Below are 18,072 nucleotides of genomic sequence, written 5' to 3'. Positions count from 1 at the left end.
CTGTGTTCCTGTTATCAGGTTTATTCCCAGCGCTGAGCACTTAAGTATTTTTCAGAAACAGGGCTGTTGTGTTCTTTTCAGATGTACACACTGACAGTGAGAAAGCTGTTTCTAGTTCAGCTGTTGGGGGAGAAAACACTGCACAAAGCACTGGTGCACAGCAGGTCACCCCCTCTTGATGCCAACAAAAAGCTTCCTGAAAGCTGTTTATCAATTCTCAGCTCACACCCTAAGCGGAAGTTTAGAGCTGAGATACCCTGCCTGGCCTGGGGTAATCACTGGAGGCCAGCTGAAACCCACATGGTGAGGCTGGACTGTGAATTACACAAGGACCTGCAAAGGCCCAGTCCACCTGACATAACATTGAAGCAAACACATTTTTTCCAGGATGTTTCAGGTAAAGTAAGCTACTCTGAGGACACCCTAGCATACAGGCAGAGATGAATCCTCTCTGTGTATAGTAAACATATACGTGCTAGCTGCTTGTTCTTAAAACCACCTCTAAAACAAAGAGCTTTGTCCAGGTTGGAGTCTTCAAAATTTCTCCCCCAAAAGCTTGACATATTGGTGGCCCAACAAGCTTCAGGAGGGCAGCAGTGCCACTCCATGAGCTGACACAGGCAGGGATCTGCCCCTTGTCCCCAGCCCCACTGTTCTGCACCTGCCAGCTGTGAGGGCAGCAGGGACCCCTTCCAGCCCTGTTTTCTTCCCATTTGTTGTGTTTGTCAGATATCATAATACTCTTGACAGAAACTGTCTTAGACTGTTGAGGAATAAGTAAACCACTGTGACAAGCTTACAAGCATGGTATGATTTACAGCCCAGCCTTCAGTTTATGTCACTCTGTATGTTAGAAGATGAGTCTACAGGAAAGCAGCATTTCACTTTATTACCTCCAAGCAAAAATCTGCCTTCCTCAGCAATCCGCATGCAACTTCTGGTACCTTCTCACAGCAGTTTAACTGCCCTCTGGTGTCTTTCCTCAAGAAAACAGCCTTTACTTGTACTATCCATCAGCTGAAAGCAGAGTCTCCAGGACAAAATCCCATCATAAAAGGAGCTCCGGTTCACAGCCGGGCTTAATTCAACCCTGAGATATGGGAAGAACGCAGGAAGCAGAGCCATCCACCTGCACTAACATATCACTCGTGTCACCATGCAGATGGAAGGGCCTTGCCCTGAAGTAAAGGGCAACTCTGTCAGCATATCTATTCAAATCCTCTGCCTGGAAAGCTACTGCCATGTAAATACCAAACCTTTTCGCTAAGGGCTGGATCTGTCAGGCACAATGTCTAGGTTTCTTCCAAATAGGTCTGGCTTTGAAGAGATGATAAAGTCAAAAATCCCGTGTCTCCTATCTGAAAATGAGTCTGAAATGTGCAATCTTGTATTAAGTTCACTGCCACATAGTGTGTCAGCTCGGCAAAAAGTGCTTGCAATATTGGGTGTTAACTATTAGTCAGCATTTCATGTCAGAGTCTGCATCTTCCTCCTTGTCTACCATGTTCCCAGCACACTCGCATCTTATGAAAATAATTTCTCCATTCCCCCAAGTTGCCCAGCAGCCCATACTGAGCTCATTTCCAAACAACCTGACATTAGAAATAATGTGCTACCAAAGTCTTTATTTTTTTAACTGCAAACTATTTTAAAACTATTTTAAATGCACAAATGGAAAACACAGGATAAGAGCAGAGAGGAAAAGGACTGAAGTAAGGTCTTACCCAGTGATCTTTCCTTGGTTTGGTTTGCCGACCGCACTACGGGAAGACTTGCTCGCGTGCGGCTGCCCCTTGAAAAGGGGGTTGGAGAATCGCCTTCAGACATGGCCTCTAAGGAATCAACAGATGCTTCAGAGAGGTGCTCTGTCTGGTCACACAAATTGGGCTGTGGGCTCTGGGATGGTTTGGGGCTTCTTGTCTGCAAAACAGAGTATTTCATTATTTGTCTACTGAAACCATAATATGGGGAGGGTGGAGAACACAAAGGAAGAAGTCCAAGCTTCTTAACAAATGGGTAAGCTGAAGGTCACTTCTGTGTAGGTTATTTAGGAAAACAGTGTTCCTGGGTATTCTGCTACAGTTTTTATGGTTACACATCCACATTGCAAATCCTGTTGCTAACAAGACCCTGAGGATAAGGCATACGCTGAGGAGATAGATGGCAATGCCATTCTTTGCTGCTCAGACAACCATTATAGTGTAAGCATGTCCACACACACACACTCTTCTGTTGACAAGTCTACTAAGAAAAATCCTCTGAAGAGACATCGTGGTGTAGTTGTGAGCTATCAATCTCTCTATATTCTGCTGCTCCACCTATGAAAGGTACAGGTCATGCAGCAAAACCAAAACAGCCATCCAACATTTCTAGCTGAAATCACAAACAGTTATTTTACTTTTTGTTTCACCAGCATAAATCAGAAACGTCTGCCATTCACTGACCAAGTTAACTGATTTTTACTGGGTAGTCATACTAGTAAATTGCTTAACATGGCATCCAGAAAAAAAACAGCTCTCTCAGGAAGGAAGAGAAATGGTTTCATTCATGCACTTCTACTGACTCTCTGTTGTAAGATCTGCCTAATAAAAACACACTCAACAGGAGATACAATGTCCTGAACATTTTTCTTATTAGCTGTAAGTGGCATTCTAAGTGCTTTCTACAAAAACGCGTTGCTTTAAGAAGTATACTCGATACTGTTTAGTGAACCTCCTGGAACCACATCTTACTGTTACTTTGGAAGAATAATTTTCCAGTCTCTCAAGGAAACTCTGTATCACAACAGACTGGGACAGACACTGTACAAGTAGAAATTCAAAGCAAAACAAGTCTGCTGTGTCCCAAAACCAATATGTGAATGTTATAAAGGCCTATAATCAGCATCAGGCACAAGATACCATAAAACATATATACTTTCCTCTTCCCTATCATTTAAGGTCAGATGCTAGTATGTTAAAAATCCCCTGTATTGAAATAAACTTCAAGCTCCAGGTTTGAAGATGATGTCAAGATCCAGAAAAGATTAAGCTTCTTTCTGGAAAGCCAAAATGACTTGTCTTGCTGACATCTGGTAGCTTCACTGGTTTTTCAAGTGAAATGAGATGAGCTCATTTGAGCAACAGCATTCACTATATAATATTCCCTATGTGACCTTGACTGTATGAAGAACTTTAACTTTTATTAGATTTTAATTAGCTGGCTGTAGAAGCCTGTTGTTGCCAAGTTGTGCTGTTGTGCACAAACTACAGTAAATCAGAAATACCTCACAAGAAAACTAAATCCTCCAGAATTTTTCACTTTGGAAATGCTAATTTTAAAATATTAGGTATTATCCAATGTCCCACAGTGAAATTGTTCAAGAGCATTGAATTTTTGCAGGACTTAAAGCTAACAACATTTATTCTCAGCAAACTAAAATATGCTTTGAAGTGCCTTTGACACGGTCAGCACTAGCCTGCAGGTTGTAAATACAGGGACTTGTGCCTGAAAACTTACAGAGGTGACAAGTGACCTGCAAACACAAAGAATTTGATTAGTCAGTACTTCTTGATGCAACTTCTCAAAATGGCATGGGAAACATCAGTGCTGAAGTATTTTATTTACACAGGCTTATAACGGAAGTATTATCAAGCCATTACAGCTTTGTATTTCTTTGTACTGATTAATAACTTACCTGCATGAATCCATTAATAGGGAGCTAGATGGCACACAATTCTCACTTTGTAGAGAACCATAACTAAACCCAAAAGAAAATGCAAAAAGAAGCAACAAAATCAATCCTCAAAGGGTCTTTAACTTCAGGATTTGCTGGGAAGTGAACTGCTTTTGTTTCTGTAAGAAAAAAACTATCTGATATATGAATCAAGCTTACTTTGCTTTGCTTTTGCTTATTTTTGTTTCTGTCATTGGAATCCCCAGATGTCATTTAAGACATGTAACGGCATGTATATGGTTTACCAACATACATGAACAGCTGCGAACTTATGCAGTAAGGGGATGCTTCATTACCAGAAGCAATGGACACAGCTTTAGCTGCGCAGTTGCCCAGTGTGTCCTGTCAATGCACAGATGCAGCCAACCTCAACAATATTGTGTTTCTTTGGCTGTCCATGGGGCAATTTTTTAGGACCTAACACACAGTATCTCTGGTCCCCTGGATGATAATGCTGTAACTACTGTGACTAAATGTATTCGGTCTGGCTGAGATGGAGTCAGTTTTCCCCATAGCAGCCCCCATAGTGCCTTGCTTTGTATCGGTTGCTAGAAAGGTGTTGATAACACACCTGTGTTCCACCATTACCCCCTCAGCAGTAGGCTGGGGGTGGGAAAGATCTTGGGAGGGGACGTAGCCAGGATGACTGACCCAAGCTGATGAAAGGGATATTCCATACCCTATAATGTCTGTTCAGCAATAAAAGCTAAGGTGGGGCAGCTTTCAATATTATGTTTGTCTTCTGGAGCAACTGCTATGCATACTGAAGCAATATGTCCTGGGAAGTGTCTGGGCATCACCTGCTGATGGGAAATAGACCATAAATATTTTCTTTTCCTTTGCTTTGGCACATGGCCTGCTTTTGCTTCATTAAACTGCCTTTGTCTTGACCCACAAGCTTTTTTACGTTGTATTGTCTAATCCCCACTGTTCTGCTGAGGAGGAGAGTGACAGAGAGACTTGGCGGGTAATTGGTGTCCTGCCAAGGTCATCCCACCACACTAAAGAAGACCTCTTTTGGCAACCTTCATTCCTTACCCCAAAAGCTGCAGCCCCAAAGGGCATGCCAGAGCTGTCTGTGGCAAGACAGAGGCACATCATGGATTCTGCTTAGACATGAACACCAGTCCTCCTCTTGCCACACACCAGTGCAAATCCAAATACTCTAGTAAGTGGAGTAAAACCAGTGCCAACTATTAACAAGGTCCACCACATATATACACACTATTTATGAAAGGCTTCAAGTTATTTGTCATGCTCTCCTCTAAATGTTGCATTTCAGGAGTAATTCTGTATTTGGAACAGATTCTAAAAAAATCCTCAAACACAGCATCAGTGGCTATTCGAGTAACTGACAGATATGAACACATTTTGATAGGAAAGAATTTTTACGATAGGCAGTGAGCAGCAGGCTTGATGCTACTTAATAATCAGGTGGATTCCTAGGCAGGACTTCTTGTGAAAAGCAGCCCATGAAGGGAGGAGAGGACACGCAACATTTGTGGAGCTATAACCTACAAGGACTTGCAAAGATAACTGACAAAAGCAGGGCAAAAACCTTCAGTATTATCCAACCCTTGTAATAATTATTCAGCATGTGGATTCCAACATCAAATAAGATAAATAAGACAGAAAGCAAATAAATAATAAGTCGTACCACATATATTTTTCCATAGAATGTTCACAAACATATGCAAAAAAAAAATACTCAAAATCTAAAAATAATATTTCAGGAAGTGTCCCTTTAAGTACTTTTCAGGAACTAGCACACAGTAGAAGCATTTACAAAATAAAAATTCACCATATAGTCCATGTTTCAGCACTCATCAGAACCCAATGAGAGTTACAGTGTAAACTGCTGCTGCAAGAGTCAGGACTGCACAAATCAAAGGAAAGCAACGAACAGGACATCACTGTGCCTGGGTGACTGCCTTTTTAATGAATCTGCTAGCAAAGGGCAAAAACTGTAATACCTAGCAGGGAAGAAACCTCAAGACATGCCCACTAAGGAGCATCACTATCCAAAATTAAAACATTTGTAAATAGATAACATGACACAGGCACACAAAGCCAAGGAAATACCATCACTTTCCAAGCCACACCTCTGGGATAAATGCCAGTGAACAGAAGAAGGTTCAGAACCAGGCAGCATGACTCTCTTTTCCCTTGTGCCAGTACTAGTCAACTTCCAACAGCACAATTTCCTCAGTCAGCCATGGACTTTTCCCCTCCCATAGGCTAGGAGACATCCCCTTGCATGTTTTCTTTGTGCAATAAGCTTATTTTTCAGTCAGCTGAGAAGATCTGAACTCCTTTAAGGACTTCTCTGATAAAAGATCTTGCCTATGGTTAAGCAGCTAAGCAGAAAAAAAAGGCCAAAATAAGGATGATAGATCCTGGTGAAAACTTACATATAAGTACATAGTGTTTTGACATTACTATTTTATTTAGGATATACTATTTTATTTACAAGGATATCAATTCTTGTAATTTTTTTCAGGGTATATAATTAAATATAACAAATCGAGGTAGCCATTACAGAAGATCCAGAGTTTCCCAACAACTCTTGGGATTTGAACCAGAATTAAAACTGGCTAATCATGCTTCATGACTGATGTCTGTCTGTCAGTCTGTCAAAGTATGCATTTTTAATATATCTACTTTATTTCTTTCACTTACTCATTAAAACACAATTAATGAGGTTTGCGCTGGCTCACATTTCAAAGTCCCTCTGGATGACATCCCTTCCCTCCAGTGCATTGACCACACAACACAGCTCAGTGTCATCAGCAAACTCGCTGAGGGTGCACTCAATCCCACTGTGCATGTCACCAACAAAGATGTTAAATGGTACCAGTCCCAGTACTGACCACTAAGGAACACCACTCATCCCTCATCTCCACTTGCACATTGAGCTGTTGACCACAACTCTTTGAGTGTGACCATCCAGCCAATTCCTTATGCCCCAAGTGGTCCATCCATCAAATCCCCATTAATCTTCTCTCTCTTTTGCTTTACCTGGTTTCATAGCTTTGCTCTTCATAACATCCTTCTATGCTCATTTCCAATTATTTTCCATACTAATCTATGTAACTGAAACCTTTTTTTCCTTCTTTTACTTTTTAAAAATCTCTCCTGCTAATTTGCTTCACACATTTTCATAGACAAAAAAGAGCTAGAAAAAAATCCCATGACCTGAAGAAGGATTTAATTTCATCTCTTAATCAATTCACACTTTTTATTCACTGTCTGCAGGAACTGCCTTTGCCTTTATCTTGACAGAAGCTTATCTCTTCAGGAGTAGAATCTTATCATATATCTTCGAAGTTGCTAGCACTGCTGGCAGTGTACAACTGGTAAACAAGAACATCGAAAAATAACAGTGCCAGTAAAATAACCCTTTCCAATCATGTGCTCTGAATAATATGCTTAGCATAGGAGAAAAAAAAAAACAGCAAACCACCTTTTGAGAATCTTCTTGACATTCAAATATAGAAGAAAATATAAAGAAAAGTGGAAACCTGCTTTTCTTGGCCTTCAAAGTAAACTATCTGTCCTGTGAGTTGTGCTGAAGATGGCTACAGGGTACATGACAGACTGCAAATACGCACATGAACAGGCTAGTTTTAACGTATAATGAGTTTATTAATTCTGATACTCTGTCACACACGAGCTCTTATTACTGCAATAACAATGTTGCTTCCTCACATTTGTGTCAGATCCAAATTCTGGTTCTTTGAAGGAAGGATCTGCTTTTCCACAAGTTTTCCAAAGAACTTTCAAAGAGTCTTTGGGGTCCCATATCAACACAGCTACAGGGTTTTACTTGTCTGGACATGCTATTAGTGACATATTGCTGCCACGTTTTCTTACTTTTAAGCATTTATTGTAACAAGCATTTTCTCAGAAAAGAGAAATATGCCTATATAAAATAAAGCTCATATTAAATCTGTGCAAAGGATGCATTTGGATACTCTGTCTCACTGGGGGAACTGGGGGTGGGAAGATGATTCAGGAGCTGAACGCAACATAAAACCATCTTTCACAACAAGCTCACTTTTCTCTGTGTGTTATTTCACCACCAAGAGATGCAAAACTCTATGGCATCTTCCTTCCAAACACCATCAGTTGGAAATGGTACCATGCCAGGAGCAGGCACATGCCAGCTTCTGTACTCTCAAGAGCTGAAGAGAGCAACTGCCCACTCAACAACGTGCAGACTCTGTAGGAGTTAGTTACATAGGAGTTAGTTATACTATTCCTGGTGTGGGCTCATGGGCTAGCAATGTCTGGCTTTTTTTCCTGTATTTCAAACATGTTTCACTGTTTTCTGTTGAATCAATGACAACACATTACAAAGCTAGTCCCTGCTCACAAGTACGCTCAGTTTGGTGGCAATATTAATTTCTACAGTATGAATGGGTGGAAGTCTTTCCTCCTTGATAATGAGAGACACAGTACCTGAGCCACAGTTGTCCACCATCCCTAGCGCTTGGTGGGCAGCCAAGGTACCCCACTTGCCTGCAGCCTTTCTGACTTTGATGCACATTCTGCATTGGATGCTGCCCAAGCTCTCCCTCCGCTGCGGTGCTACCAGCCTCCTCCTGCTGCTGGTGGACCTGAGGAAAGCCTGAGCTCACCATACTCACTGCAGGAGTAATGCAAGCAGAGCACAAATCCCAGAGCCCTCCCCAGGCCACCTGCAGCACAGTAATTAAGCAAAGTGATGAAGTCAGTGTACATGAACCTGAGGTACAGCCCCAGAGCAGATCTCTTCTTGCTCTGAAGAAGGAAGGAAACATACCCTGAAGATTTTTCCCAAGGAAGGTAAAAGAAAGCCTTCCCCTTCCCTCTCAGTGTAAACAAGAAAGAGGGGAAGATAACTCAGCCAGTGGCACCAACTGCCACAGGAAAGTGCTGCATTAAACCCTGGTAGTGCTCAGGCACAGCCATGCATTACCAGAGCCCATTGCTATGGTGGCGTTAAGATGCAACGCTGAGTGGTTATTTTACTCAATTCTATGAATCTATCTGAAAGCAAAACTGCAGAACTCCTCTCTGCTTATGACAGAATCTTTATCACTACCCTTCATATTCGCTGATGCTGATCCCAGTTTCTTTCACCTAGTGGAAAAAACATGTCTAATGATGTGTCAGAATTTATCTGCCGTATTTTTAGGTTGGAATGATAGTCAAATCATCCTAAAAATCTGCAAGTTTTCCCACGAGCCTTGCTAGCTCCTGTTGGTGGCCAGCTGCAAGCTCCCAGCTGTGGCAAGCTGCCAAAACCCATTTCTTTTAATCCTGAGTGCTGTGAATCACCAAGCAGGACATCCACAGGCTGCTGACTCCTGCTCGCCCTTCGCAGGACTCACTCTTCAGCAGAGTTAGCAGAAAAAGTTTTTCCATGGATCTCTGTTACAAATGATTGACATGAAGCAACATTTTCAAACTCTGGTTTCTAACTGCAAGCACCTAGATAAACTGTTTTTCAGGAAAGCTGTGTGTTTACAGGAAAGATATTCATTAGAAGCAATAAAAGCTGTAGGTGCTCAGCAGTTATACTGCTGGACCTCTTATTCAGACGTTAAATTGCAGGAACTTGCATTTGAAAATGTTGCCCTAAGGAACTCAGCAGCACGTCTAAGAGCAGCTTAATTGGTCCAGACAAGTCCAGACTGAAATATGCAACATGCTGTGGCATCTCTTTGGAATACACGAAGCATCAGAAAAACCCAAGCCATCCAAGTTGAAGTGTAAAAATATTTCTCAGCATGTCTGTGTCCAAATACAAGGTTTTCTCTTTCTAAAAATGCCAGCCTTGGATTTTAGAGCAGAAACTGAAGTAAAACAACAGACAAAACTAATAGTCACCACTGGTAAAAAGCGAAAATCACAATTGAATGAAGGAAACCTTTAATTTTAAAATAAAAACATACAACGGTCTGCTTTATTTTAATGCTTTGTGATACGAAGTATTTATCTGAACGTGATAGCCAAATTTAAAAAATGACTGATCACCTCCCTATGTTTGCACACAAATGCTTCTATGGCTCCATCAATTTTGATCACAGCAAAATTTGTTCTTTCACGGTCTCTGTCATATCCTTGCATCACAGGTTCGGTTTATTATTACTTTGGTTAAATAAGTTATCCATAAATTCCAGCCTGGACATAACATTTGTCTTAATTAAAATCTTACGGCAGTTTCAGTTGGAAGCTATTTCTCTTTTCCCTCCTAAAAATCCTACTGTGAAGCATTCACGAGCCAGCATGACCCCTTGTTCCAGCCGGGAGATGGCTGCGTTTCATCAGCAGCGGGTGAGGTAACTCCTACCTACAACAATCCCCCAAACCATCATGAGAACTCTGAAGATTAAAAGGGATGATTTAAACAAAAACCGTCATTATGCTGATTAAAGGGGAAAGATCTTTACATGCTCAAAACCACATGCAAAAAGGAGGGGTAGGGGGAAATAAATAGAAGTATATATATACCAGATGCCTAAGTGTACCTAGGGGATAGTGTGTTCAGATTCAAAAAAACCGATTATCTACCCATCCCTGTTCTCCCACACATGTCCCTAAGGAAAATAGGAGGAGTCTGTTTTTGTGGTGTCTGTTTCCCAAAGCAAAGGAAGGCGATGCAGCAGTCCTGGAAAAACCTGTTTTTCTGTTTCTACAAGCTAAGAAGGAGCTTACATACTAGAAGGAGTTAACATACTACTTTAAAAATAACCGAAAGAAACCGAATTGCCATCACCACGGGGAAGGCTGGTGAGTGGGAGCGGGGACTGCAGGGCAGGGTGTGTGCTGCCCTCCTTGTGGGCCAGCCCTGGCAGCCCCCAGCACGAACAAACACCCGGGGTAAGCAAGCGGGAGGCAGAGCTGCCGCCGGCAGCAGCACACCCACACCGGTGACTTATTTTTAGCCTCTACTCATGGAAGTGAACGTGTGATGAACCACTTATCAGAGCTTGTTGCTCTGGCACCCAGGGAGAGTTTGGGGGCTGCTGCATGAGAGGTGCTGTGGAAGAGAGGAGCTTCCCTTGCTCTTCTCTTCCAACTCATCACCATGGCCTTTTCCCTTCTTTTTTCCTCCCTCTAGGCCATCTCGCTGGCAAAGGAGGGAAAAGTTCCTTTGCTTCTCCCTTGCTGCTCTCCACACCTCTGCCTCTCCCTGTGGTCGGCATGTTTATTGGCCTACTTAAATCTTGTAAGTTGAAACAAAACAAGTTGGGAAGCGACAAATCAGGTGCAAATAAGCCACTGTGCACTCTGCACGCTCCAAGGCCTCACTCATTCAGTGCTCACAGCACATGTTACCTGAGTGCTTTTTGTGACTGCGCTTTTGACTGCAGTGGAAACCGTGAAGAAGCACTTTTTAAGTATGTATCTAAAAGGCACGTGCACATGCACTGTCTGAGAGGGCAAAAAAAGTAGCTGTAATAGACATCCATTCTATATGGCGTTATAGAAATGGAAGAGGAGCTCAACAGGAAGTGCGAGATACAGGTGCAGGGTGTATATACATCATTTTGCAAGTTGCAGAACTACGCTTTTATAATATACCAAACTAAAAAAAAGTATTTACTGCTGTGCCCACGGAGCTGTCCTTAACTTTGCAGCAAGACTCTTACCCCTTAAACCAGTTTCAAGAATGTATAAATACATAAATAAAGTTAGAATTGAGACAGTTGGTAGGGATCATATATTTATCTAGGCCCTCCACTGAATTTTAGTGGATTTCAAATCATCTAAGACAAGAGTGTAAAACTGACATCTGTCATGCCGTTAAGGAAAAGTCAGAATTAAAAAAAATGCCAAAGGATGCACATGCATCACACTCCCATATACAATTAATCTGTATCAGTGACACTTTGCTGCTGTGAAATACAAAGGGAAATTCAAGCATGCAGATCCATATTTATTTGAGAATGCTAGTGTGAAGCAAGACACACACAACTAAAGGGTAATAAACTCAATCCACAGCAGAATGCAGAAAAAAAGAAAGTACAGTACTAACTCTCTGAGAGGATTCAATTTTCATCAAGTACCTTTGAATGTCAAGTTCTGAATGAAGGGAGACCAACAAGCATTGCAAAACCTGTGGATCAAAGAGAGAAAAGAAGGGAAGGGGGAAGAGATAATTGTTAACAGGAAAAGAAAAAAGGAGAACAATAGAAATTAAAAGATAATAACCTGTACATACTGAAGTATACAGATAGAGAGGGAGAGGAGATGGGGAGAAGAGGGAGAGGAAAGGCACTGAAAAATGATGAAGGAAAGGCATATTGCCAGGGAACAATATGCTCTATCAATACTTAATATGCAATATTCTCAGGACCCTTGCTGGACTCAGTTCAGACGTGCTTCATCTGTTGGTGTGTCAAAGAAATTAAGAATGTTCTTGTAAGATAAGAGTTAATGGCAGAGAGTTAAGCCACACAGATTCAAATATGTATCTAGCAACCATATCTGACAATAAATGGCAAAATATGCATTCTTCCTAAGAAATGATACAACTTTTGGCTGGAGTTAGCAGCAGTCATTATGCTTCTGTGTTGGTTTCACACTTACTACAGTGACATGGAATCCTTCAAGCAGAACTTGGAAATACTGCATTACTCCTGATTAACCACAACTTTAAAAAGAGTAAAAGAAACTGTGGTATGATTAAAAGGTAGACTCCAATCATCTCTCTCTACTATTCTACATCTTATCTTAAAGCATACAGAATATATGCCAAAAGGAGTTTAAGGGCCAAAAAACCCCGAACAGCTTTTCCCTCCAACACATAAGTGAGATGCAAATTGGAGGGGAAATTGCCTACTGCTCTTTGAGTCCTCATAGGTGGAGGTCCTATATTTTCCATAATCTTCATTTCCTGTGGGGTAGAGGTGGGGGTAAAAGAGTTTTTGTATAGTGCTCTAAACAACCTTCTCTGAGAAATCAATTCCTCCTTCAGCCAGTCAGACTTCCACAACAACTGTTGCTGCCCCGTTCAGAGCATGCAGCTATTCATACCAGGCAAAGAAATCCAACTGCTTTGATAACAAGGGCAACATTGTTTAAGAAACTTATTTAGCAAGTCATTATAATGCCAACATCATTAGAGAATAATTCAAAGAATCTTTTCAATTTTACAAAATCAGAGGATATGAGCATATGAGAGCTGATTCTGGGGACAAGATAAGCAACATATAAGTATGCTGTGATTTTTCACGTTTTTGCCAATTGGATACTTTGGAAGGGCAGTACCATTTTATTTAAAGAGAACAATAGATCATTTTTCTCCCTGTGATAAATACATCATTTAGAATTGTTCAAGTTAAATGTGATTTTTACAAATAAGCTATTTATGCAAACACAGTACAAATTAAATGTAGCCTTCCGGCAACAACTGGATGAATTCCAATTCCAAACCACAAAGACAAAACAGTCTGTTGCTAATGTCTCAGTAATATTGAAACTGTATTAGGGTTTTTCATACTTTTATAATGTCACCACTTCACACATGCAAACCTGAGAAGTTCTATTTCCCTTTAATTAAACTATTCTCCTGATTAAGAAGAAAAAAGTTATGGATTCTTTAAGGACTAAATCCCACCTCAATGCCAAATACATGAAACTTCCAAAGGAAAAAATCATACTGCATCTTTGCTTGATGTTCTGGCATCACTACACATCAAGATCATGCTTTGGAAGGGACATGAGTGAATTGCAAGGAAAACCAATCATAAATGGGTGTTCTTCCAGGAAAGTTGCTGCTCCAGTCTCCAGTGGGCAGTTCCCCAGAATGGAAGGGCTGATCTTACTCCTGATCCTATGGAAAGGAATTCTAATCCATTTTTAGAAGAAGTAAGCAGATAATCCTATAACTAGGACTACAGGGGTCTTGGCTCCAGCTAGGTAGTGGAGAGGGATATCTTTGTGTACAGGGCTATGTGGATAAGGGCCTGGCACATCAGTCCCACAGGAATATAATAAGGCTCTAGTAGACACTGGTTCACAGTGAATCCTAATGCCATCAAGTGACAGAGCCCATTTGTATTTCTGGACTGACAGGGGAATCCCAACAACTAACAGTACTGGAGGCTGAAATCAGCCTGACTGGGAAGGAGTGGCAGAAGCACCCTACTTTGTCTGGCCCACAGGCTCCATGTGTCCTTGGCATAGACTAACTCAGGAAAGGGTATTTCTGGGGCCCAAAAGGGTACTGGTGGGCTTTCTTTATAACTGCCTTAAAGATGGAGAAAATTAAGCAGCTGTATATCTCACCTGGTCTCTCGGAGGACCTTTCTATCATGGGCTGTTGAAGGTCAATGAACAAGTGTCAGTCACTACCACAACAGTGCACTGGCATCAGTATTCCCTAAAGGCATTGCATAGGATCAACTTGAGCTAGTTTACTCAAACTCGGTCACCACATGGGGAATTAAAACTGCATCACTTTCTTCTGGATTTTTCTACTCCTAAAGGAAATGAATTATCAATTCTTACCTAAGGGTGGGTAAGGAAATGAGGATGCTTGACAAAACCAGAAATACTTGCCACCCTCAATCCAGGGAAAATGTTGTCTGCATTCTTACCTGTCCCCCTCCTCTTATCATAACTTTGTACTTTAATTTTCAAGCAAGTAGATAGATGAGGATTTGCAGTTAAAATATATAAAACTAGTCCACCTAGATCCAGAAGACTCACACTTCTCTTACAGGAGTTGATCTGAAATTATATGGATGTGATGCAGGATTAAGAATTCACATTCTCTGAATAAACACTGTCTTGCAGGAAAAAACAAACCATACAAATGCAGAACCATAAGAGCAGTGCAGTAGCAGGATTCACATATTCTTGCATAAAGTAGCACAAGGAGGCAAACAAGGCCTCCACAGTATTATATAGCAAGCTTTGGATTACCTAAAGAAGACCCAGACATGCCAATATGGGAGAAATATAATCAAGACCATTACTGCAGACCATGTAAAGACCTTATTATGAATGAAATTTGAAGACATTTGGGTCTGAATCCAAATCTGAAGCATGGCTTCCTTTGGAACTTTCCAAAATATTGCTAAACATTCTATATTCCTTTCCAAACTCAACACCACACTGATACCTTCATCAGCACTCTGATGACCTCAAGGGTATGTGAAGAGGGAAAACAATAATGATCTATTTCTTCTTTTCCTCCTAGATTGAGAGGAATATCATTTTCTTTCCATCTGTGAGCATGCATGTGGATATATATAGTCCACAATGATGGGAAATGAATTCAAGGAGAGCTTTGCAATTTCCAAATGCGGCAAGGTCTGCAATCTCACCCACCCCAGGGACAGATTCCTGGGACAACCCCCAGTCTCCTGCTTCCCTCGCCAACTCCGTAATTGTTCCAGAAAGGTGAAGCATTGGAGCAAATACCAGCATGAAGGGAGAAACAGGATGTTGGAACAAATCCCACAGAAGATTAAAAAACCCCAGACTTCAATTACTGAGAAATAAAGAGCTGTAGAGCGCAGAACACTCAGATAACATGCTCTGAGCAACCTCTGCTGGCCAGCAGATAGGATCCCATGCCTCTTCCTAAATGGAGTTGTACAGATTTCATTCCCATATACGAGCATGCAGCTCCTTAGATGAATGAACATTACTTGACTTGCTTGAACAGCATGAAGACAACCTATAAAAGGTGGGCCTGTCCCAGTGAGCTGGAAGAATGACAGCAATTTCTGTGGTCTGTTACCAAACACCCTTAGAGCAGAGAGGCTCTTGTTGAAACTAGCATTAAGACTTCGTGAGTTGTGCAAGCATGTAGCCAGAAGACAAGAGATACCAACTCTTGTCCATGTTTGATTGGCATGCCAGGAAACAGATTAATGCAGGCAGGTAGACATTTAAAGGTAATATGGAGAAAATCAACAAAACACCAGAAGTTATTTCCTTTGGAAAAATGTGGAAAAAGTTTAGAGGCCAAGGAGGAGAGTGGAAATGAGGGCTGGGAAATGGTGCAAAGCTAACGGAATGGTTGCAGAGCCTTGCTAATGAGCAGGATGGGGTGTTATATGAAATAAAGCTAATTTCAGGAGCCAGTCTTTACTGTAGGGAGAAGGGTACTAGAGACAAAGGAAAAACTTGCCAAACATGTTGCTTTTGAACTTTAAGCCTAAACAGAGAGAATGGTGGCCCTGGAAAAAAGGTGGAGAAAGCTAAGAGTCATAGGAGGAAAGTAAAGTTGCCAGGAATGTCCTGAATGTCAGTCATAAGAATAGTCTGGTGAATACCACTTGTAAGGTAGTACCCAAAGGATTAGCATGAAGTAATTTAGGGAGGACAAAGATTAATATCTCGGGGCTGACTGACTCATTATCCCAGGGCCTTCAAAACAAGGGTGAATGAACTGTAAGTCTGCCTTGTGGGATCTGCTTGCTAAGCAGATCAAAGGAAAGTATTCACCATTTTAAACAGTATTGGGCCTGTTGAACACTAAAATTCTAATTCTCCAAAGGAAAAGGCAGATGCTTGAGACAGTTGTGTTGATGATTTAGTAGGAGACATCTGTCCCCCTGAGTTAGTCTGAAATAATGTCACAGAAGGTTGTTAGGAGCGCAATGTTGCTCCCACTGCAGGAACTGCTGCTCTTGCTGGCAGTGACAATACAAGTTGAAGTGCCTTTTCAGTGAGGTACTGGCATGCTGAGAAAGTGGAGAAATAGAGGAGCACGTTAAGCTTTCCTCTTTCTTTCAGTCTGTGTAATATGTGCTTGATTTATGCTTCTGATGGATTTGAAAAGGAAAGTCCTTACGAAGTCAGAATACATTAAACACATTACATTTGTCATGTGTCACCCAGGAAGATGACACAGCCGCTAAGAAAAGAAGTGGCTAAAATCAGAGAAATGTGTAGGTATACTATGAAGCAAAGCCAGGTTAGCCAGCACATTATGATGCCAATTAGCGTTCCCTAGGTTTACAGTCTCTGGGTGAGATCCTGCAGAGACATGCAATCAGCTGGAGGGAAATGATAATGAAAACACAAAGGGCTAGAGATAAGTATGTAGATGATGATATACAACTAAAGGAGATGCTGATTCATAATTCCTCTTAAATAGCTTGAAACTGAAGGAAGGAAATGAGGATCAACTGCCTATTTCCTGTGCACAATGGTTTTGTGGGGAGGATGTGAAAAAGTGATGTTTCTCAACAATGCTGGGATGGGAAAAAGACAGGATGGTAACTCAGCTGGGTTCAGGCCAAAGAGGTTCTTCCAACAGAAATTTTAAGTACACAAGTATTTGCCAAAGAAGGGAAAGGGTCAAGTCTTTTATCACATGAAAAGACAGTCAATGTACAGGATCAACTGCGAGCAATCTGCAAGGCAGCGTTTAAGTAACTGAGGAAAAAAGATGGCTAATGACAAAAGGAAGCATGGAAACAAAAAAAGACCAGTGAAATGTAAACCAGGAATGCAGTCAGAAAGATGAGAACAAAGGAAGGGCTCTGCACAAAACATTAGGTCTTCTTATGTTTCAGGATTTACGTTTTCCAGCACACTATACATCTACAGCATCCCTCACACTGCGTATGTTCTTTGGCTCCAACTCACTGAACATCGCAGCTGAAAATGACACATATGTTAACTTGGCCAACTTTTTTTTTTAATTTCCAAACAACAAAAAAGCGTAGAAGAGTTTCCTCATCATTATTGTTTGGGTTTAATCAAATTTTGTCAAAAACTCCTAATAACTTGTGTTTCTTTTAATTTTAGTGATGATTAAAGCCAATATTTTATATAAATTCATATAGTATTTAATAAACAATAAAATCAAACAACTAGAATGAAACAATTTTTAAACCATTTCTCAAATAGAGCTCATATTCCAAATCACACATTTTTAGAGATATAAAATAGTTACACCTCTAAAGTAAAAAAGTGTCTTGTATTCAAGAGGTTCAGAAGTTCCCCAGGGTCACATAGCCTTTCCCCTTTTGCTATCTCTCCACCCATCTAGAGGTGCTGTGTTGAAGCTCCATATTTTTTTCACTGTCTCAACAGAAATACAATATTACATCCATACTCCACTTCACGTGTAATATAAAGGAAAAACATAACTTCTTGTTCAACATAGATGACTTGTGAGTTTAGGGGGTTTTAAGCAAGATCCTGCAGGGTACTGTGTATGCCAGTCCTGAATCCGTCATAGACTTATGCTTAAAAGTATATAATTAGGCACATAATTAAGAATAATCATATAAGAAGTCCACGAGACTATTCTCATTAACAAAGTTAGGCATGAAGTGATCATTTGGTTGTTCTTAGGCCATAACACCTGCTGCAGTGGTGAGAGTTTACCAGACTCT

General features: G+C 41.0%; 1 protein-coding gene across 16 annotated transcripts in view; it reads right to left on the bottom strand.

The window, feature by feature from the left end:
• The window catches only part of KIAA1217 (KIAA1217 ortholog), a 384,957-nt gene that overhangs the window by 96,246 nt on the left and 270,639 nt on the right, over positions 1-18,072 (bottom strand). For all 16 annotated transcript variants that reach the window (XM_065666573.1, XM_065666574.1, XM_065666575.1 and 13 more), the window contains one exon: positions 1,725-1,920. In XM_065666573.1, coding sequence (XP_065522645.1) covers positions 1,725-1,920 — 196 coding nt within the window. The remainder of the gene's footprint in view (positions 1-1,724; positions 1,921-18,072) is intronic.

This window comes from Lathamus discolor, chromosome 2 (assembly GCF_037157495.1).
Source record: "Lathamus discolor isolate bLatDis1 chromosome 2, bLatDis1.hap1, whole genome shotgun sequence".
NCBI lineage: Eukaryota > Metazoa > Chordata > Aves > Psittaciformes > Psittacidae > Lathamus > Lathamus discolor.
This window is presented reverse-complemented; position numbering and strand designations above follow the sequence as displayed.